Source organism: Moschus berezovskii, chromosome 16 (assembly GCF_049115385.1).
Source record: "Moschus berezovskii isolate FMDL1 chromosome 16, NW_MosBer_1.0, whole genome shotgun sequence".
In the NCBI taxonomy this organism is placed as follows: Eukaryota; Metazoa; Chordata; class Mammalia; order Artiodactyla; family Moschidae; genus Moschus; species Moschus berezovskii.
This window is the reverse complement of record NC_142475.1, coordinates 23,372,344-23,395,598: the sequence shown is the minus strand read 5'-3', so window position 1 is coordinate 23,395,598 and position 23,255 is coordinate 23,372,344. Positions and strand designations below refer to the sequence as shown.

At 38.3% G+C, this 23,255-nt stretch overlaps 1 protein-coding gene across 2 annotated transcripts in view; it reads right to left on the bottom strand.

Moving 5' to 3' along the window:
* Positions 1–23,255, bottom strand: part of OXR1 (oxidation resistance 1) — a 523,569-nt gene that overhangs the window by 412,115 nt on the left and 88,199 nt on the right. For both annotated transcript variants that reach the window (XM_088844755.1, XM_088844753.1), the window contains exon 2: positions 19,235–19,408. In XM_088844755.1, coding sequence (XP_088700881.1) covers positions 19,235–19,257 — 23 coding nt within the window. In that variant the 5' untranslated portion in view covers positions 19,258–19,408. The remainder of the gene's footprint in view (positions 1–19,234; positions 19,409–23,255) is intronic.

The window sequence follows — 23,255 nt, the reverse complement described above, 5'->3', positions numbered from 1 at the left end:
GGATAAAACCGAGGTCTCCCACATTGTAGGCAGACGCTTTACCATTTGAACCACAAGGGAAGTCCTAAAATGATGTAACTATTTGCAAATAGTCTGCTGCTGCTGCTGCTAAGTCGCTTTAGTCGTGTCCGACTCTGTACGATCCCATAGATGGCAGCCCACCAGGCTCCCCAGTCCCTGGGATTTTCCAAGCAAGAGTACTAGAGTGGGGTGCCATCGCATTCTCCAGCAAAATAGTCTAGCAGGTCCTAAAGAAATCAAATACAGAGTTACCATATGACCTAGCAATTCTAGTCCTAATGATGTATTCACAATAAATGAAAATAATGTTCATACAAAAATTTGTATATCCATACAAAAACCTGAGTGTTCACAACAGCATTATTTATTCTAAAATGTGGAAATAACTCAAGTGTCCATCAACAGGTGGATGGATAAATAAAATGCAACTTATTTATATGTAAAATATTGTCTATTCTTAGATATAGTATGTATGTATATTAATGAACCACTATTTGTAATGATTTAGAATGATGAAAAGGACTGCATTACTGATAGATGCTATAAAATAGATCAACTTTAAAATCAGTATGCTAAGAGCAGCAAGTGATAAAAGAACATACATGATGCCATTTATATGATAAATACATTGCAGTAATTATGGTGATGGTTGCATAACTCTGAATATTCTAAAAGTTATTGAACTGTATATTTTAAATGAGTGAATTATATGACATATGAATTCTATTTCAATAAGTCTGTTATATGTTTTTTAAATACCATAGAAACCCAGAATGGTCAGGAATGGCCTCAGGCAACACTTATTCCCTTTTGACTAGTTTAAACATAAAGGAATCAGAATTACTGTTTTAATTTGTATACCAAAAACTTGGTCTCAAATTTACGTCAATTGGATGCCACAGTTAATAGGAAAAGAAGCACGTCTTAGTTGCTGACAGAATTCTCCTCCTGTCAAAAAACAACTTTACAAAAAAACAGCTGAAACTGTTAGTTAAATATTAACAGAAAGATCTTCTGCATATCAATTATGCCCAAAGTCATTATTTTTGGCAGTCACACTATAAATATAGACTCCAGAGAGACAATTTATACCATCTGTTCTTAAACTTGATGTACCAGAATCACCTGGAGGGCTCAATAAACTACAGACTGCTAGATCCCAGCCCCAGAATTTCTGATTCACTAGGGGTGCAGGGGGAGCCCCTAACAAGTTCCCAGGGATGGCTAATTCTGCTAGCCCAGGGACTCCACTTTAAGAACCACTCCTGATTCTATACTAATCTATTTAGTTTACTTGTGATCTTACTTAGGACTAATTCATCTCAAAGGCAGTTATCGAAAATCAAACCTGATATACAATCCATATGGTAGATTAGAACTGCCATAGTAGAAGAATTGCTTGACTGAGAGAAAGCTATTGACATAAGATAGTAGTGTACTGAATGGGCCACCACTTGAGCTTGAAATACATGAGGAGATTTAAACAGTGAGAGCAGGTACAGAATCAGAAAGTCACAGAGAAAGTCAGGCCTCAGTAAATTAGAAGAATGTGAAAGAACTAGAAGAGAGATCAATAAAGTTTTGCTCCTCGGGGCAATGAAATAACAGTCACTAGGGCATCAGTGTATCTTAACTGGCCTTTATTTCCTGAACCACATTCTCAATTTTGTGAGGCCTAATGCTGTATCAGTGCTCCCCTGACACTTTCTTGTGTCACTGTTTCTGCAGTACAGCAAGCTGTGTGGCTGAGATACCTGTCCTCATTATTCCAGAGTCAGCCCTACAATAACCTGCCCCTATGAAGGGCAGACTTCAGTGGGAAGCTTTCCTCTGAAGTCCAAAGAACATATTTCCAAAAAGACCTAAGGATACAGGTTGATCTAAGGGCCAGCTCTAACAAGATGGTGCTTAATAGAAATGTGTGCCCATTATGGACTCAGAGATCATACTTGATAACCACATGATAAAAACTGACAAAAATGAAGCAGGGCAAAATAAAACAAAAATGAGCTCTTATAATTGCACTTATAGGAATATACTCCCCCAAAAAGAAGATAGCAGTCCCACATTGCATGAAGCTAAGCCAAACCTGGTTTCGGTGTCCAGTTATTAGCCATACTTTCAACAGAAGCAACAGATAAGCTAAGGCATCACCAGGGTAGAGCAGAAGGAACCGGAAATTATGTAACTAAGAGTTAAAGGAATCAACATGGTTCGTTTGTGAAACATCAGAGAAAGACAGCAAAGGAGAAAGAGATAACTTTTATCTAATGATCTCAGTGCTTCCCCTAATAACTGCAAAATACAAGAAAGAAATTAAAAAGTCCCACAGTCTAAATTGGGGAAACTCAGATTATTCTATCTTCCTCTTAAAGATCTCCAGTATAGATCAGAATATAGAACACTGTATGCCATGTAGTGCTAAGTCACTTCAGTCGTGTCCGACTCTGTGCGACCCCATAGACGGAAGCCCACCAGGCTCCCCTGTCCCTGGGATTCTCCAGGCAAGAACACTGGAGTGGGTTGCCATTTCCTTCTCCAATGTGTGAAAGTGGAAAGTGAAAAGTGAAAGTGAAGTCGCTCAGTCGTGTCCGACCCTTAGCGACCCCACAGACTGCAGCCCACCAGGCTGCTCCATCCATGGGATTTTCTAGGCAAGAGTACTGGAGTGGCTTGCCATTGCCTTCTCCAATGCCATGTAGTGGATGCTCAATAAATAATTGTTAAATGAATTAGCCCAACAAAGAATGTGTGAAGTACTGAAATTAATCAGTCTACTGTTTGGAACTCTTGCTCCGCCAAATAATCTGACTGTGGTTCCTCTTCCTCCTCATGATACCTGTTAACATATACCTTGGAATTAGTGTCCTTTAGTGTTCTTGCCTGGAGAAACCCAGGGACGGGGGAGCCTGGTGGGCTGCTGTCTATGGGGTCGCACAGAGTCAGACACAACTGAAGTGACTTAGCAGCAGCAGCAGAAGAAGATATTTAGGAAAATGCTGTGTTAAACATAGCATATACGGTTTTAGGTAAAATGATAAACTAGTAATTAGGGTAGTAGCCTTAGAGCCAAAATAGAGGGAAACTTGTAACAATAAGAAAAGCCCAAATTCATATGGGCAGCCCATGAGGCTGGGGACTCACAGGAAGAGTGTTGAGGAAAGAGTGAATTAGGATTAGTCCAGAAATCAATTTAGGATTTCTGTTGATGGGATCCATGGCTTGGGTAATTATCCAAACTAGGTCAGTAGTTCCCAGATTCTTAGATTTATATAAACATAAATCAGAAAACTGAAACAGGACATCCACTTTTGGACTAAATACTTCTATTTTTATCAATTAGGGACAATGATTACTATTTAATGTCACCTTTTCACAAAAGAAAGACAATTTTAATAAGAAATAATCATTTTGAATGAAAGAAAGAAATTTAGCAAAACTAAGCAATTATTTTTATTTTTCTCATATTGTAACAAAATGGTTCATTACTGACTGCCCCTTGTCCATGAACCCCAACTCTGTAACCAATGCCCTGTGACCTCAAAACTTCCTTCTCAAAAACGTTCTATGATTTTAAACAAATGTCCCACCAAGGCCAGAAAATAATTTTTGACGATGTGAGAGGACTCAAAGACAGAAAGGGCAGAAGATGACAGAACACAGGTCTGAGAAAACTTCTCCAAAGTATAAAGGTTAAAATCAGGATCACAGGATTGGAACAGAGCTGCCTTATTTTCTCAAATATTAGGATAGTTCCTGAATTAGCTCCAGTGAGCCAGAGCTCTAAGTTAGAGCTGAAAATATATCCACAGAACTGCTCAGTGCCCAACGACAAGTGCCTGCACACATTATACACAGAATAGCCTTACGACAGTGAAATCATTCCACCTCCTGTTCCAATGCTGGACCTTTTTATAAACAAGATCTTCCTACCAAAACTATATATGTCCAGCCTACCACAGTGCCTCACAGGGGAATAAGACTGACTACTCTGGTGAATGTTCAGCCAGTTATGAGCGCAAAGCATCTGGTGAGCACCAGGCCCCAACTAGGTGTAAGCTGACCTCATCTCTGTCCTAGCAGTTAGCTACCCAGACACACTCTAACTGAGAAGCTGAAGAGTCAGACATTTCATCATATATGTTCTGGTCACAGCTAGAGCTCCATGCTTCACCTCAATCAATCAGATTTACACCTTGCTAAGTGGAATAAGTATTTGATATATCTGTTTTAGTCTCCAAATACTTAAAATCTGAACTTGGAAAAGCTATGGAGGGATATCAAGCAAATCCTCACTTCAAGAAAATTGCTTTCTCTTACTCAGTTCATGAGAACCCAAAAGTAATAAACATAATGAATGCTTTCATCATGCAGGAGAATTAATAGATGCCTTTCAAATCTTTTCCCATCATCATCTTTATAGTCACTTCAAATATCTAGCTAGCTTTCCATAAAAACACTAAAGAGAATATTACAGATTGAAAAAGATCATCAAAATTTCAGTGAGCCTGATTCTATGCAAATTTTGTATCTGCATATAATTTTATGACACTATGAAAACCTCAGGGAAAACGTCTAAATAAGAATGTACCCAGGGACATCACTTAGCTCGAATTTCAATTTTTTCTGTCATATTCATGAAAGCACTTTGTATCAATAATCTAAAACCAAAGAGTAGTTAACCTAATCTAATTTCTTTGTCAAATGTTGGAGTAAAACCCAATTTTCGGTTACAGCAGGAGTCCAGGAAGGTAGTGTGCATAAAGCTGAAAAGCCATCTGGAACAACAGCATCCCTCCTGTGTGAAATATATCAGTCAGAAAACATGGTGAAGTCTCAGGACTTCCACTTTGTATGGTGAGATCTCAAGCAAATGAGGGAGGCCTGGTGCGTCTGGCTCTTTAGGAATCATCTGTCAGGGGAGGCGATTCTGTTACTGTGACTGCTGCTCTGCATCCTTAGCACAGAAGCTGTAAAATCATGCACCATTTTACCTAAGGAGACCTAGGTCAAAGGAAAATGTTCACTTGAATTCAACATGGTATCAATAATTAATAGTTTCAATTCACCAAATATCATTTATGTGACCTCTGTCAATGTGAATGTGAAAGAAGGTAACTTTACAAATTCTGGGGACTCAAAACACATTCAAAAGTTCAAGTCTAGTTATTATGAAATATACATATTTCCTGTTACTTGGGAGTAGGATTATTAAGTAGCATTGAGAGATGAACTAATTGACTCTGTTCATAATAGAAAAACTTTAATGTTGAACCAGCAATAGAAAAACTTTAATGCTATCGGATAAAGAAAATTATTAAATTAATTAATTGTTAAAAGGAAAAGGAAATCGATAAATGTCAAATATGACTAAAAAATAAATAGCAGGAAAATGGTAGGTATAACCCTGCAGAGATACCTCCTAGACATCAAATGGTGCATCCAGAAAGAAGGAAGGGTTAGCCACACTTCCTTATATAGGCATAGCCTTGCATAAATCTAGCAAAGGAAGAATCCAATAGGTTGATATTATATGCTAATTAGGCCATTTTATTCCATTTTTGGCAATAAAGTCATTTTCAAGCTTTCTCAATATACTGGATCTATAACTCCATAGTGCCTAATGAAGGTGGCAGGTGTCCATGGATGATTTCTTCTATGATCTGGATCAATATACCATGGACAATACTTTGCATTGGAGCCAGTTTAAAATAACTCCCAATACACCAGAAGTTACAGACTTTTAAAATTTACACTCCAATTAAATTAAAACACACACATAAACATACAAGATAGGGGAAGAGGGTTCAACACTGTGTTTTCAACTTTAATTTTGCCAAGTAAAGACATAAAAAGTAATAACCTGATTTCTATCTATAAGCAGTACCATGCAAGAAATCATACTGTACCACCAAAAGTGTAGAAAGGCCATAATCTTAAATAAAGATGACTTTTTCCCAAGGAAAAAGTCTAATATTTCTATGCCAACATTCTGTTCAAAACACACATTAACATTTGAATAGATGTTGTGTGACATCTAGTTTCTCACTAAAACTACACATATAAACGATCAGAACACAATAGACACTTCACTGTTTAATGCGCTTTTGTGTTTATATACGGAAATCAGTCTTGAAGTTTATTTTGTAGGAGGAGATTTAAAAATAAATGTAAAATGTAAGTTTGATAATTGATAATCTAGTCTCAATGTACAAATTTACAAAAAACATTCATTCACCTTCTGTAAGACTCCTTAATTCAAGGTAGAATATTTCTGTAGGTGAAATTTCTTCTATATTATGCCCGCAATTATTCAGATGTATCAGATTTGTTGGATTTTTTTAAATGAATGATAAGGAGAGACAGGCTATATTCCTGAAAAAGGTTTTCCATTAATCTATTTTTCTTTCATTATTACATCTCACTAATCATATCTGCTGTACATTTATATTAAAAATATAAATTGTTTCACAGAGATGTCCTTTTAAATAGAAATCCAATTTAGACTCTGGTCTCAACTGTCAGTTCTTTCTAACACTGAAATTTATACTTTATATAAACTTTTTCCTGTGATCTGATAAGTGAGGGCAAGGTTTCCCATCACATTTAGAACGTAATCCAGTCTTTCTCATGACCTACACAACCCTGCTACCCTCACCTGCTACCCTCACCAAGTGCAGTTTTTGGGACTCTCCTTGCTATTGGATGAAAGAAAAGTGAAAGTGTTAGACTCTCAGTCATTTCCGACTCTTTTGGATCCCAGTACTGTAGCCTACCAGGTTCCTCTGCCATGGAATTCTCCAGGCAAGAACACTGGAGTGGGTTGCCATTTCCTGCTCCAGCGGATCTTCCCAACAAACACAAGTCTCTGGCATTGCAGGCAGATTCTTTTAACATCTGAGCCACCAGGGAAGCCCACTGTCTCCACCAGACTAGCTTCTTTGATGATTTCTCAAACACGCAAGGTCCATTTCAGTCTCAGAGCCTTCGTCCTCCTGTTTCTCTGCCTGAAATGGCTTTCCTCTATGAGTTGTATATCTTATTCCCTCTTGATTTAAATGCCACCTGTCCAAGAGGTTTTTCCTGATCAATTTCCCACTCCTGCTATCACTCTATGTTTTCACACTGCTTGATTATTCTTCAAAATCTTCACCACTATCTGATATTATAAATCATATTTGTTAATCTATTTACTAGTCTTCAGCACTAGAATATAATATTAATCAGAGTAGGGACTTGTTTCATTCATTATCCTATCCACAGCATTGAAAACTGCACATTGTAGGCACTCAAAATACTTGCTGAATGAAGAAGTATGGATAAATATAATTGCAAAAAAATTCTAATTTACATAAAAATAGTGCAATTAAACTATACTAACTTTGTCTCTAATTGTACAGGAACTGTTTTTATATTTCTATAAAACTTATAACAACTCATATTCTTTAGAAAAGAACACAAAACCAAGTATAAATGAATAAACCTAACTCTTACTCAACTGATTCAAAAAGTGATTTTTCTCAATTGAAATGGAATAGTTTTAAAATCAAGCTGAATTCCACTATTCACAATAGAAAAGACATGGAAATAATCTAAAACTATCTAAATTTCCACTGACATAGAATAGTTAAAGAAGATGCAGTATTAATATATATAATCATATATATAGTATTAATATATATAATGGAATACTACTAAGTCATAAAAAGGAATGAAAAAATGCCATTTGCAGCAACATGGATGGACCTAGAGATTATCATAGTAAGCAAAGTAAGTCAGAAGGAGAAAGCCAAATACTCTATGATATCACTTGTATGTGGAATCTAAAACATGACACAAATGAGCTTATCTATGAAAGAGAAAAAGACTCACAGACATAGAGAACATTCTAGTGGTGTCAGGGATTGGGGAGAGGTAAAAAAGGAGTGGACTGGGAGTTCGGGATTAGAAGATGCAAACCATTATATATAAAATGGATAAACAACAAAGTCCTATTGTATAGCACAGGGGACCATATTCAATATCCTGTGATAAAAGCATAATGAAAAAAATACAGAAAAAAATCTATACATAAAACTGAATCACTTGACTGCACAGCAGAAATGAATACATTATAAATCAACTATACTTCAGTAAAATAACATTTTAAAAAAGTCAAACTGAACTCTTCACAACTTTAAAATCAAGTAAAAAAAAACAAACAAAACTCAATAAGCAAACAAACATTTAAAAGGTCATGAGGGATATATACCAGGATGAAAAAAATTATTGAAAATTTTGCACACCAATGGAAAATGATATTCAAGATTTGACAATTTAATTGTGATCATTCTGAAAATAACATTAGCCTATACAATTATTTTACTAACAGAAATGTTTTCATAGATCATCCACTGATCTTTACCTTAATTGTTCAAGTCCCAAAATAGTTGTTAGTAACTGCAGCCTTAATGATTGAAATGGACTGCTGAGTTTTACATTAAAGCCTCTACAGTCTAAGGAAACATTTCTGTCATTATTCACTGTAGTTGTTTCACAACAGAGGAAACTATGATTCCTCTGATAATGATAAAAGACATGTTTTGAAGTGTATTGATAAACCTGGAGGATATTCGAAAGGAAGATGATACATGTGACCCACTATCATTCCCTGAAGCATACTTGATTTTAGTGTTTACACTTTTCCCCTGATACTGATAGTGACGTGGTGATCAATCAACTATTTCTATGACTTGTGACCAGAGGCGAGTTTGAGGGCTGGTCAAAGTTACAGGTGTGAGCTTTGGTCATCAAAGAGTGAAACTAATTGGCTCCTGTGGGAATGGGACCTGCAACCACAGACTCATTAACTCCACAGCAAAGCAATGCCTGCAAGCAGACCAAAACTTACCACACAATTATCTTCAAAATGTGATTCCTGTCTAGTTGGCACTGGTTTTTAAGAATAAAAATAAAACATTCTGTACTAATTATTTTCTTATTCCAAAGAGAAAGAACCTGAGGTAGATATATGGAGAAAAATATCAAGAAGGTTTCCTCTAAATTTTTAAAAAGCTATTTCTAAAGACACACAGCGCAAAGCCAAAAATGGTCAAGGATTCTAAAAATACAGTCTGTTTACTTAAAGTGTCAAGCCTGAATCAAGATAGCATTAATCATGTTAATGATGAAGGGATTTCTATTTCAAAGAGCATATTATGAACAGAAAGACATACTGAAATTTTTCAGAATTCAGTAAATTGACTTTCATCCAAATCACTGCACTATAACGTAAAGTATTGTGTAACTTGGGGGACACATTGAGTTTCCACTTTGGCTATTTTATCCTCTCTTATCTTTCTCTCCCAGGTTATTTTCTTGAATCTGCCTGCAATGCAAGAGACCAGGTTCAATCTCTGGGTTGGGAAAATCTCCTAGAGAAGGGAATGGCAACCCACTCCAGGATTCTTGCCTGGAGAATGCCACGGACAGAGGAGCCTGGAGGGCCACAGTCCACAGGGCCACAAAGAGTTAGACACAACTGAGTGGCTAACAGTTTCACACTTTCAAACTCAACTTGCTCTTCTTCTATGTTCTGGAGCTACTGCACAAGCTGAACATCCCCACTTATAAGAAGATTAAGTTTAGGCTCTCAAACCCACTCTTTCTTCCCAGTGCCTGAATATACTAGCCATTCATTGAACATGCACTTACCATGCTGAGAAATACACACAGTAGATAACCAACTAAACTTTTCCTATCACTCGGAAGCTCTTGTCTCTTTTTCCAGTTTGAAGCATTACACATAAATATTTATGTATTAGCTTTTAATTTTTTTCCTCTTCTCCAATATTAGGCTGATGACAACTGACTTTCAACATTTACTGTAAAACTCAGGGTAAAAACTTTCCTTCAATCTCTACCTATCCACATTTTTCCCTTGTTGGCTCTGATCCCTTCAAAAATAGAGACAATTTAAGTCTCCACTTTCTCTGCCATGGCAGATCATGCCCCCGAGAGCCTACCATTTAACAATGTAAATAGGACAAGAAGTTTGCAGAAGAGTGGTTAAGGCAATTTTTGAAGAAAGATCCTAATTATTCCCCTTCTCCCTCTGCCTTAGAATAAACAGGCTGTTCCATCTCTACAGAATATTTTTTCTCCTAAATGCAAGTGCCAAAGAATGATATAAAATGATACATTTCTTCATTACTTATTAAAGAAGAGTTGAGGTAAAAATATTATAAATAATGTCAATAACCTGACAAACCAGATTTTATATCTTTCTCAATTCTAGGATTCTAACACACTGTATCTGGATAAAGAAGATAATCCAAACTAGTTTTAATCTCCTATTATAGCATTATTGAACTTAACAACATTCATAATAGCATTTTATACTACTGCTACTGCTACTAAGTCACTTCAGTCATGTCTGACTCTGTGTGACCCCATAGACGGCAGCCCACCAGGCTCCCCCGTCCCTGGGATTCTCCAGGCAAGAACACTGGAGTGGGTTGCCATTTCCTTCTCCCATGCATGAAAGTGAAAAGTGAAAGGGAAGTAGCTCAGTCGTGTCCAACTCTTAGCGACCCCATGGACTGCAGCCTACCAGGCTCCTCCATCCATGGGATTTTCCAGGCAAGAGTACTGGAGTGGGGTGCCATTGCCTTCTCTGATTTTATACTACAGGCATATCCAATAAAGACCATTTACCACTTCAAAATTTAGTCAATATATCAGTAACTCACACAATTCAGATTTTTGTTATATTTCCAATTCATGGGCATGCGTGATAGAATAGTTTGCTGACTTTTGATAAAATTCTACTGGTCAACTGTAAGATAACACTTCTCTGACAGTTATCAGCACATTTTCAATGTTTATGCAGGACTGCATCTGGTGAAAGGATTAACATATAAGATGAGTTCTTTTCTAAAACAAAAAAGGAGTTGAGCTGACAAGAACTTTCTCAGAAATCTCACATTTTCTCCATAACCTTGATGTCTGTCTGCAACTCCTACTGCTGCTGCACTGCTGCTGCTAAGTCACTTCAGTCGTGTCCAACTCTGTGTGACCCCATGGACAGCAGCCCACCAGCCTCCCCTGTCCTTGGCATTCTCCAGGCAAGAACACTGGAGTGGGTTGCCAGTTCCTTCTCCAATGCATGAAAGTGAAAAGTGAAAGTGAAGTCGCTCAGTCGTGTCTGACTGTTCACAACCCCATGGACTGCAGCCCACCAGGTTCCTCCGTCCATGGGATTTTCCAGGCAAGAGTATTGGAGTGGGTCACCATTGCCTTCTCCGGTCTGCAACTCCAGGAGCAGCAATAAGATAGAGCCTTACCTGATTGGTGCCGTACCTTGTAACCCAGTACCTTGTGACCTAGCAATACCTGATTAAATTTCATCTCAAGAGAAGTACTTACAAGAGTAAAATTAAAAAAAAATTATTAAACATATGAAATTCCAACCTGCATGGGTGAAATAAATAACACTACTGCCAAGAATCTGCCTCCAATGCGGGAGACCTAGGTTTGATCCCTGGGTTGGGAAGATTCCCTGGAGGACGGCATAGCAACACACTCCATTATTCTTGCCTGGAGAATCCTCATGGACTGTAGCCTACCAGGCTCCATCCATGGGGTCTCAAAGAGTCAGACATGACTGAACAACTAAGCCCAACAATGCCATACAACTTCACCAGCCTTTACATGTGATGGTGTCACCTTATATCCAACAAAGAGAGAGACGACTTCAGAAACTGTTAGGTGAAAACAGAAGATGGCAAAAGATCATGCATGGTTTGAGCCCATTTTTCAAAAAAGATGTGAGTGTATGTAGGAAAGACTATATCTCAGCATTGATAACAGTGGCTTTCTATGAATGGTAGGATTCAGTTCACTTTTTATTTCTGCTTTGTAATTTTCTATAGTGTTTGACTCTGTAATTAGTCTATTTCTTTATATTTACAAATAAATGCAAGAGGTGCATTTGTATTTCTGGAAACTAAGTCACTTATTTCCAAGCAGAAAAATAAGTCTCCATTTTGATTTTCAAAACACCTTGGCTGTCCTCTTAGAGCCTGTATCACATTAAATCAGCTATTTGATTACAGTCGTCCCTTGGTATCTGTGGGGGATTGGTTCCAGGACCTGCCAAGGATACCAAAATCCAGTGCACTTAAGTCTCACAGTGGCCCTTACACCTGAAGTTTGTGCATCTGCATATATGGAAGGCCAAAATATTTACTGAAAAAAATCTGCATAAAAGTGAACCTGAGCAGCTCAACAGTACATGAACCATGAATTTCCAGATGTTCAAGCTGGATTTAGACAAGCCAGAGGACCCAGAGACCAAATTGCCATCATCCATTGGATCACAGAAAAAACAAGAGAGTCCCAGAAAAACATCTGCTTCTGCTTTATTGACTATGCCAAAGCCTTTGACTGTGTGGATCACAATAAACTGTGGAAAATTTTTCAAGAGATGGAAATACCAGACCACCTGCCCTGCCTCCTGAGAAATCTGTATGCAGGTCAGGAAGCAACAGTTAGAATTGGACATGGAACAACAAACTGGTTCCAAATAGGGAAAGGAGCACGTCAAGGCTGTATGTTGTCACCCTAGTTATTTAACTTATATGCAGAGTACATCATGAGAAATGCTGGACTGGAGGAAGCACAAGCTGGAATCAAGACTGCCAGGAGAAATATCAATAACCTAGATATGCAGATGACACCACACTTATGGCAGAAAGCAAAGAAGAACTAAAGAGCCTCTTGATGAAAGTGAAAGAGGAGAGTGAAAAAGTTGGCTTAAAACTCAACATTCAGAAAACTAAGATCATGGCATCTGGTCCAATCACTTCATGGCAAATAGATGGGAAAACAGTGGAAACAGTGAGAGACTTTATTTTTCTTGGGCTCCAAAATCACTGCAGATGATGACTGCAGCTATGAAATTAAAAGACGCTTGCTCCTTGAAAGAAAAGCTATGACCAACCTAGCAGGATGTTTAAAAGCAGAGACATTACTTTGCCAACAAAGGTCCATCTAGTCAAAGCTATAGTTTTTCCAGTAGTCAAGTATGGATGTGAGAGATGGACTATAAAAAAAAAGTTGAGTGCCAAAGAATTGATGCTTTTGAACTGTGGTGCTGGAGAAGACTCTTGAGAGTCTCTTGGACTGCAAGGAGATCCAACCATTGGAAGGACTGATGCTGAAGCTGAAACTCCAATACTTTGGCCACCTTATGCGAAGAACTGACTCATTGGAAAAGACCCTCATGCTGGGAAAGATTGAAGGCAGGAGGAGAAGGGGACAACAGAGGATGAGATGGTTGGGTGACAACACTGCCTTGACGGACATGAGTTTGAGTAAGCTCTGGGAGTTGGTGATGGACAGGGAAGCCTCGTGTGCTACAGTCCATGGGGCCGCAAAGAGTCAGACACAACTGAGCGACTGAAGTGAGCAGTTCAAACCTGAACCTGTGCTGTTCTAGGGTCAACCTCAGTTAGTTTTCCTGGCCAAACGCTAAGATCCTCTAAGACCAGTCATTGCTTTTCACCAACACTTCCCTCTGTTTAACACAGAGCACAGCACGTGGCACATATCGGATGCTCAGCAGATTCTGACTGTTACACAGCTTGTCACTTTCACCCACTGCCCTCTATCCTCCACTACCTGGCTCTCGCTGAATTACCTTTACCTCTGCCAGATGTCATAAAGGCTTTAAGATAACACGGGACAAAGACTCCGATGTGTAGGCATTTACACATTGAAACATCAGTTCAGTTCAGTTCAGTCGCTCAGTCATGTCCGACTCTTAGCGACCCCATGAACCACAGTACGCCAGGCCTCCCTGTCCATCAGCAACTCCCGGAGTTCACTCTAACTCATGTCCATCGAGTCGGTGATGCCATCCAGCCATCTCATTCTCCGTCGTCCCCTTCTCCTCCCGCCCCCAACCTTTCCCAGCATCAGAGTCTTTTCCAGTGAGTCAACTCGTTGCATGAGGTGGCCAAAGTATTGGAGTTTCAGCTTTAGCATAAGTCCTTCCAATGAACACCCAGGATTGATCTCCTCTAGAATGGACTGGTTGGATCTCCTTGCATTGAAACATACTTTGGGGTGAAAAAGGTGTCATTTGGCAAAGTTAGCTGAGCCACTACTGGAATTGCTCTCTAAATTCTGGCCCATGTATGCACAGCAACATGAAGATAATGGAAGCTGAGAGTGCAAGAGAGCTGGGGGACTGGAAAGTATCAGACTTAGTAGTGGAGGGTCATTATGAGATGGACAATTGGAGAGCCACATCCGTTGAATTACAGCAAAGGGCTGGTATCTTTCTGTTGTGCTTCTTTTGTATCATGATGAAAACCAGGCAATTTCTAGCCTATAACATAACAAACAGAACTAAGGTTTACATTTACTAGTTTAGGTAGCTAATTCTACAGAATTTTGAAAATTCAACTAAGTTTCTGCCAGCAACAACCTCCTTAACACTCCTTGGAAATTAGGGGGCTTATTCCCTGACCCCACATCCTACCTTCCAGACTACTGCTAATGCCTGCTAGTGCTCCTGGTCCCCACACTCCCGTCCTTCCCGGAGAGGCTCCAGGATATCTCTGCAGAAGAAATTAAGGGGAACATTCTGGTTGGAGATGGGAACTAGGGCACTTGGCTTGAAGCCACAAGCACAGAGCTAGGATATTGTTTTGACACTGATGGTTTCGGGTTTTACACAGGTAGTTGAGTGTTTCGGAGCATCAGATGGCTGTCCGCCTTCATTTCCTAACTTTGCTACTTAGTGACTGTATCATGCTGGGCAATTTACTTAACTTTCTGCACCTCACTTTTCCATCTGTAAAAATGTAAATAACAACATTACATTCCTAAGATGGTTGCTGGGAGGAGTATGTGGGCAAAGTATTTTTTTAAAAAGTGCCTAGTACGTGGTAACTGCCATGTAAATGTTCATTCTTGATAATATTTATTTAGATTGCATATTGTAAAAATTATATGTTTAAAAACGTTACATATATGTTATATATGTATATACACACATATATATATATATACACGTTTTAAAAATATTTTTGAAAGGAGGAATTCAGGATGATTATCAGAAAAGGAAGCCCTGAAAGTCCTTCCAAGCACCCCTCAGCACTGTACCATTTCCCCCTTTGTGCTACAGACATAGGACCCTTTTTCAATTCTTCCTCTTGCTAATTATCTCAGCTACCAGCAACCATTCTTCCCCTCAGATCATAGTTTGACTCCTCTCACCTGTCCATGGATGCCTGCAATTGATTCTGTACATCCCTCTGTCTCTGTCTCAACCAATGTCAACTCCATCATTGTCTCCCTCTGGTAATTATTTACTAAAGACAAGAAGAGGATTCATGAAACATCTGTTGTATGTCCCTATATGACCTGTAATCGAATTCCCACCACTCTTTCTGACACTTCATGAAAGTGAAAGTATTAGTCGCTCAGTTGTGTCTGACTCTTTGAGACCCCTGCCTATAGCCCGCCAGGCTCCTCTGTCCATGGAATTCTCCAAGCAAGAAAACTGGAGTGGGTTGCCATTTCCTTCTCCAAGGGATCTTCCCAATCCAGGGATCAAATCTGGGTCTCCTGTATTGCAGGCAGATTCTTTACTGCCTGAGTCACCAGGGAAGCCCTAACTGCATAGTCTCTCAGAAACTTGGAACCTTCCTAGATTGTATTGCTCTTTGAGAGTCTGCATGAAAGGGTCAAATTATTTTTTTCCCCCCCGAGGGTCACACACAAAACTTCCAGAGAAAGAAATCATTTCAATTTTAACATGTAAAAAGATATTTTTCTTATACTTGTATTTCAAAGCTAGGAGTATTTCTTGGATAGTTGTAAATATGAATGTAAGTATCTTAAATCTATATTTTCAAAATCCCTAGGTTAACATGTAGGGAACACAATTAGGCATCCCTTCTCCTATTAATCCTCAGAGTTAAATTTTAAAATCAACACATGGTTATGACTAGGTATGCATAACATCATAGTAGGCAGATCAAACTCTTCACAGATTGAAGGAAGTTTTGGCTATAAGCCCAGTGCTAATATTAATGAGAAAGTCAACCCAAGGAGAGTCCAACCCAAGGAGAGTCCCAGCAGACCTGGAACAGAAGAATCAGAGTGATGAACACTGACAGTGTTACTGTAACTCCTAGCCATGAAGAAGCTGCCCTGGGAAACAGATGGTGGAGTCTGGCAGACATATCCCTTAGTGTCAGGCATATCCTACCAGGCACGCCAACTCTGTTTTCTTTGAACACTGGAAGCATGTAACTCTCCTTTCCATGATGATGTGACCTCAGCCAAACCTCTGATTTAGGTTCCTAGATAGTTTTCTACAACAGTTACAGGATGCACTCCTCAAGCCAAAGCAGGAAGTCTGCATGCTTAAAAGTTATACACATATCTTATTTTCAATCAGTAGTCTGGCAACCCAGTTTATTTTCCAATGGCAGTCAATATTTTCGTGTCTTAGTTTCTGGATTTCAAAACAGAGAGCCAGACCCTATTTCACTAAATTAATGTAGCTCTGAGAGAAATTTCCATAGAGAATTGATGAGTTACTATGCATCTATATATATTCAAATATTTTTAAGATAATATTCCCCAAATTGTAGATTAGAAATGTTAGGACATATGGATGATTTACGAAGGTTAATGTGAAAAAGAAGATTAATGATTTCTAAACTGGGTGTAGTGACTTCCCTGGTGGTCTGTGCTTTCCACTGCCAGGGGTGCAGATTTGATTCCTGGTTAGGGAACTGAGATCCCACATGCCATGGGGTATGGCCAAAAAGAATAAAAAATAAATAAATAAATAAACCAGGTATAAGTAAAATAAATCAGTGACTTGTTCTGCACATCTTAGATTTCCTTTCCATACTTCTTTCTTGCGCCAGTATGTGAGGAGCCCAAATTCTAAGAGGTAGAATGGAAGTACCAAATTGCACATAACTGTATGAAGGGGTGACACTGGGGAAACAGTTAAGAGTTTACTATAAAATCTAACATGGAACACCTGCTGTAGCCAGAATTAAGGGTATTTTCACGTGAAAATATCCAACAACTACTTCTGTAGAATTTTAACTTTTAACATGGAAATAATTCTAACAAATTTCAGACATATGAATTCTATAAGATACCCTCACAATTTTAAATTCTCTTTTCAAATATAAACATTAATTTGCCATTGAATTACCTGCTTGCATTTTTCCCGTTCATTCACACAGCCTACATTTCTAGAATATCCACTAAATTCTAAAAGCCATGCTGGACAACTGGATTGGAACCACAAGACACCATCTCTCCATTTGTGAGGAGTTCATTGTGTTTTGGATGGCCCCTGATCAAAACATTACTTCACATCAAGGCATCTGTTAATTGAGGGACAAACCAAGGACAGGCTCCAGTGTCAGTCTGGTCCTAACTATGCGAAGCAGGCCACACCACAGCCTGTCTTGAGATAAGATAATTATATCTGTGTTTTAATCTCCCTCTCCCTTTCCTGCTTCTTATTTGTCTTCTATTTCCCTCACCTCCTTTTTCTCTCCCCCCCACACCCCTTCTTTCTCCCCCTTCTCTGTCCCCTTCCCTTCCTCCTCCTCTTTTTCTTTGGCATTCAATTTTTGTTTTGAGGATTTAACTCCAACACACATGCCTGCCAGGTGGTATAATTCTTTTTTAAAAAAGAATATGGATTTATTTATTGGCTCTGCTTGGTCTTTGTTGCTGTGTGCGGGCTTTCTCTAATTGTAAGAAAGCTCAAGCTCTGCATGAGCTTCTCACTGCAGAGGCTCCTTCTGTTGCTAAGCATGGGCTCCAGGCACATGAGCTCAGTAGTTGCTCACTGGTTCTAGAGTGCAGGATCAGTAGTTGTGGTACATGGCTTATGGGATGCCCTACAACATATGGGAAATTCCCAGAACAGGGATCAAACTGGTATCACCTGGATTGCAACATGTATTCCTAACCCTTGGACCACCAGAGAAGCCCCTGGGGTATAATTCTTTTAAAAACACGTGTCCTTAATATCTCCTCGGGGTCTGAAGATTCACAAGTTTTTCAGAAATTGCATAATTTTTAAATTTTAATGATAATTTTATTTTCATCAGAATATAAAAGTAAATATTTTATAGAAATAATTCACCTCTGAAATACTTCTTCATTTATTTTCACAGAATATATTTCAGCTTCAATTTTTTTAATTGAAATACTTAGCACCTAGTAGGGCTCAAAGAATATATTCTAAAGCATCCATAAAAATAGGTCCTTCAGAAACACAACTCTAAACAAATGATCCTATGCTCTGCCTAAAGAAACTGCCTACTTAACTAAAAACAAATGCACACAGTTAAACTGCAGAAACTCATCTTTAATCTGAGGCTATTTATGTTGCCAGCACAAATTGAAGACAAGGATGAGACGGGCTCTTAAGGAAACAGAAAAGATTGCCAGATTTTTCTGACATTCATATACTGAATACTGTGGATTTGTATAGGATCACTTATCCAGCTCTTAATCTACAGAAAAAGACCCAAAGTTCAATCAAATGCCATCAAATTCATCCATGCTAGTACTGCTCTTCATTGCCATAAAAGTTGATGATTATTTGCCAGAAAAATATCTTCATGCTTTTTAAAAACCACAAACAGCTTTTAAATGAAGTATAAGTCAAAGATTATTCCGAATGTCAGCTATTTAGAGATATGAATCTATAAAAAAGTTTCTTTTCAAGTTCTATTTAGTTTAATTTGGGTAGATCTATTGAAATAGAAGGTCTGAAGGAAAGTATTGATGAGAAAATATCTGTCCCACCCTTAGAGCCACCCTTACAGCTTATGAGACCTGAATCTGTGAATGTGACAGCAGAGAGGAACATTGAAAGCCTATTTTATTTCCATCCTTCTCTTCCCCTAAGTGTGAGATAAAGAACAGCACTGGATGTTACTGGAATTCAGTGGCAGGCTTGAACCCTTCCCAGAGTCCCCAGATCCCCTGGTGTTGAAAATGTCAAACCTTTAATTCCAGGTTGCTTCCTTCACCCTAATATAGGACAACAATCTCTTGAAAACAGATTTTTAAGTTCTCTCCCTTTTTGAGTTCTGACTGCAGAACTTATAAAATATTGTTTCATGATATATGGATACTTGAATTTAAAGTTAGGAAGTCATCCACTTACCATGATAAATTAGTTACAGACATTGCAGCAATTTCTGGAGGAGTCTTGTGGCACAGTCTTCTCTTGGTTTCAAAGTAGGGAATGAGTAGGTCAAGTAGACAAGACCGTCAGGAATTTTAGCTTTGCTATGACAATGATGCATAAACCACTTATTTACTCACACTTTGAGAAAACCTGGAAAGAAAAGGAAGAAAACAGTATCCTCAGTACCTAGTTCAAATGTAAGACACTCATAAACCAAAGAAAATTAAACCAAGTTTATGATAAAATGAATGCTTTTTCTGGAAAATAAAGTAAGGGAAAGATTAATTAACTGTCAATTTTCTGAAGCAGAAAACACAGAGGGAACAGATTGTATTTTAGAGGCATTGAATTATTTCCCCTTTAGGGTCAATCAATTATGTGCTCCAAATCAGTTTTATATACTTGCGATAAAAAAGATCAAGATATTGATTAGCTCACAGCAGATACTGAAAAAAAGAGTTCCTTGGCACAAATTGTTGTTATATTCAAAGTTTTAATAAAAAATCATCATAACTACATCTGAACAAATAAGAATTTATACTAACACATGGGAGGTAATCAGCATGTTTTTAGGTAACAAACATTTCCACACATTTTTTGGAGCATTTACTGTGTACAGTGTTCTATGATTTTGAACCAAATTTTCTTAGGGTACAATTAACTCCATGGTACTACATTAGGCTCTTTCATTATTTCAGGTCATAAATCTGTTGACAAACATTCACTGAACATATACTATATATGTTTAGGCTATCCTAGGTAGAGCTCAGGAATAAAGACAAACGGCACATGAATAAAACATTGTCTCTGCCATCAAAATATTTAATATAAAAAAGATAATTATAATAAAATAGGGCAAGAAAAATGTACACAGAGTGTATGGGAATACAGAAGAGGGACTTCTAGCCCACTATTAAGAGATTTTTGGAAAGATTTCTAAGGAAAATATGTCTCATACTAATACCATCAAATCTCGTTGCAAGTTAAAAAAAAAAATTAAAGTGACAGAAAAGATAGAGTTTATCCTTTTCTCAGAGAAACCAATCTTGAGTCTTAAGAAGGCCAAGGTGGATATGGCAACATCATGGACACCAGGTATCAGGCTCCTTTTTTGTTTCACCATTCTCAACAGATGGTTCCCCATCATGCTCTAAGTGGCTGCTGACTCCAGGGAAAGTGTCTGGGTCCAGCTGGCAGAAAACAGGAAGAGGGAAAGAAGGATGCATCCTAAAATTTACACATGAAATTTCCACTTCCATTTCATTGGCTGGAAGGTAGTCACATGACCATTCCGAGTCTAAGGGAGACTAGAAAATGCAGCCATTATTCTAGACAATCCTCTGTTTAGTCACAAACCAAGGTGTCTATGAGAAAGTAAGTGGGGTGGAGTGAGTGGGCCTTGAGAGAAAACTAGCACTGCCTGCCGTCATGCTTGAGGCTCTATGAGCTTTACCCCCAATAATTTATGATGTCCCTACTGCAAAGTGGCAAACAGGGGACAGCGGGGAAGTGGAAATGATCCATGTTCATGGGTAATTTCACACATTTTATATCTAACTTTAAATATCAAGCTTCCTCAGTTTTCTTAAATCATCCATAGAACCAATAAAATGTTTTCTGTGCCCTACTATTTACCAAGCCTTAACTAAGGACACAAAGATTAATAAAATACAGTCTTTGCTCAGAAAGAGTTCACTGTCTAACACCGAAACCATCATATAAAAAATAAAATACACTCTAAAAATTGATCTGTATGTTCAAAGGAATACAAGGAGCTATAGGGGAATAGAGAAAGTACCATAATTCTAGTATTCTAACTGTAAGAGATTCTGACTGACAGTGGAGTAAGCAGCTAGAAAGTCTATATCCTAAATCATCTTGCATGCCAAGAAGCTTTCAGGTCCATTCTGTCCAGGGTTAATTGTTAAAATATATGGGGGCTTATGTTTACTAAGGATACAAGAACTTGACATTCTCCTCCTCAAACTGGTAACTGCAAACGCTCATAATTTGTATTCACTGAGTCTTATCAAGGGTTTGGTTATTGCCCCTCTCCTCTCCCCCAAAAATGTATTCAATAATGTCTGACATAAATCATCCTTCTAGAAATTCTTAATTCTATCTTTAGAGAAATGTAATATATCTGGATGTTATTATTTTAATATCTAACTAAATTATGCTTACTGAATTATACTTTGGGGTTTTGCCAAGAGTTTGCACTGAGGGACATCATTAAAGAAAATAATGAGTAAACAAGCAAAAACCAGGCCTGTGAAATCAGCTATTAGGTTCAGTGAAATATTAGTAGGCAGAAAAATACTGCTCTTGTAAGCATTCAGTGGAAAAAATGTGTCAGATCGCAACACCAGGAAAACTACTGTTCTAAATTTCTGGTTTCTGTCAATATGGTTTGCTTGATCTCTAGTCAATAATGCAGAGAAACAGAGGAAACTAATAGAATGCTAAGACTAGAAATCTCTTCAAGAAACTTGGAGATATAAAGGGAACATTTTATGCAAGGATGGGCAAGATAAAGCACAGAAATGGTAAGGATCTAACAGAAGCAGAAGAGATAAAGAAGTGACAAGAATACACATCGGAACTATACAAGAAGGTCTTAATGAGCCAGATAACCACGATAGCGTGGTCACTCACCTAGAACCAGAGATTCTGCAGTGTGAAGTAAAGCGGGCCTTAGGAAGCATCACTACAAACAAAGCTAGTGGAGGTGATAGAATTCCAGCTGAGCTATTTCAAATCCTAAAGGATAATGCTGCTAAAGTGCTGCAATAAACATGTCAGAAAACTTGGAAAACTCAGTGGCCACAGGACTGGCAAAGCTAGTTTTCATTCCAATCCCAAAGAAGGGCAATGCCAAAGAATGTTCAAACTACTGTACGATTGCTCTTGTTTCACATGCTAGCAAAATGATGCTCAAAATCCTTCAAGCTAGGCTTTAGCAGTACCTGAATCAAGAACTCCCAGATGTACAAGGTGGGTTTCAAAGAGGCAGAGGAACTGGAGTTTTGAATTGCCAATATCCTTTGGATCATAGAAAAAGCAAGAGAGCTCCAAAACAACATCTACTCTGCTTCACTGACTATGCTAAACTTTGTGTGAATCAAAACAAACTGTGAAAAATTCTTCAAGAGATGAGAGTATCAGACTACTTTACCTGTCTCCTGAGAAATCTATACGCAAGTCAAGAAGCAACAGTTGGAACTGGACATGGAACAATAGACTGGTTCCAAATCAGGAAAGGAGTACGTCAAGGCTGTATAATGTTATCCTGCTTATTTCACTTATTTTCAGAGTATATCATGAAAAATGCCAGGCTGGATGAATCACAAGCTGGAATCAAGATTGCAGGGGAAAATATCAACAACCTCAGGTATGCAGATGATAACACTCTATAATCACAGAAAGTGAAGCAAAATTAAAGCTCCTCTTAGGAGGGTGAAAAGCACAGTGTAAAAGCTAGCTTAAAACTCAACATTCAAAAAGTTAAGATCATGGCATGCAGTCCCATCAGAGCAAATAGAAGGGGAAAAAGTGGAAGCAGTGACAGATTTTATTTTCTTGGTCTCCAAAATCACTGTGGACAGTGACTGCAGGCAATTAAAAGACACTTGCTTCTTGGAAGGAAAGCTATATGACAAACATAGACAGTATATTAAAAAGCAGAGACATCACTTTGCCCACAAAGGTCTGTATAGTCAGAAATATTTTTTTTTTCCGGCTTCCCTCATAGCTCAGTTGGTAAACTATCTGCTTGCAATGCAGCAGACCTGGGTTCACTGCCTGGGTAGGGAAAATTCCCTGGAGAAGGAAATGGCAACCCACTCCAGTATTCTTGCCTGGAGAATCCCATGGACAGAGGAACCTGTCAGGCTAGAGTCATGGGATCACAAGAGTTGGACACGACTTAGCAACTAAATCACCATGTTTTTTTTCAGTAGTCACGTATGCATGCGAGAGTTAGACCAGAAAGAAAGCT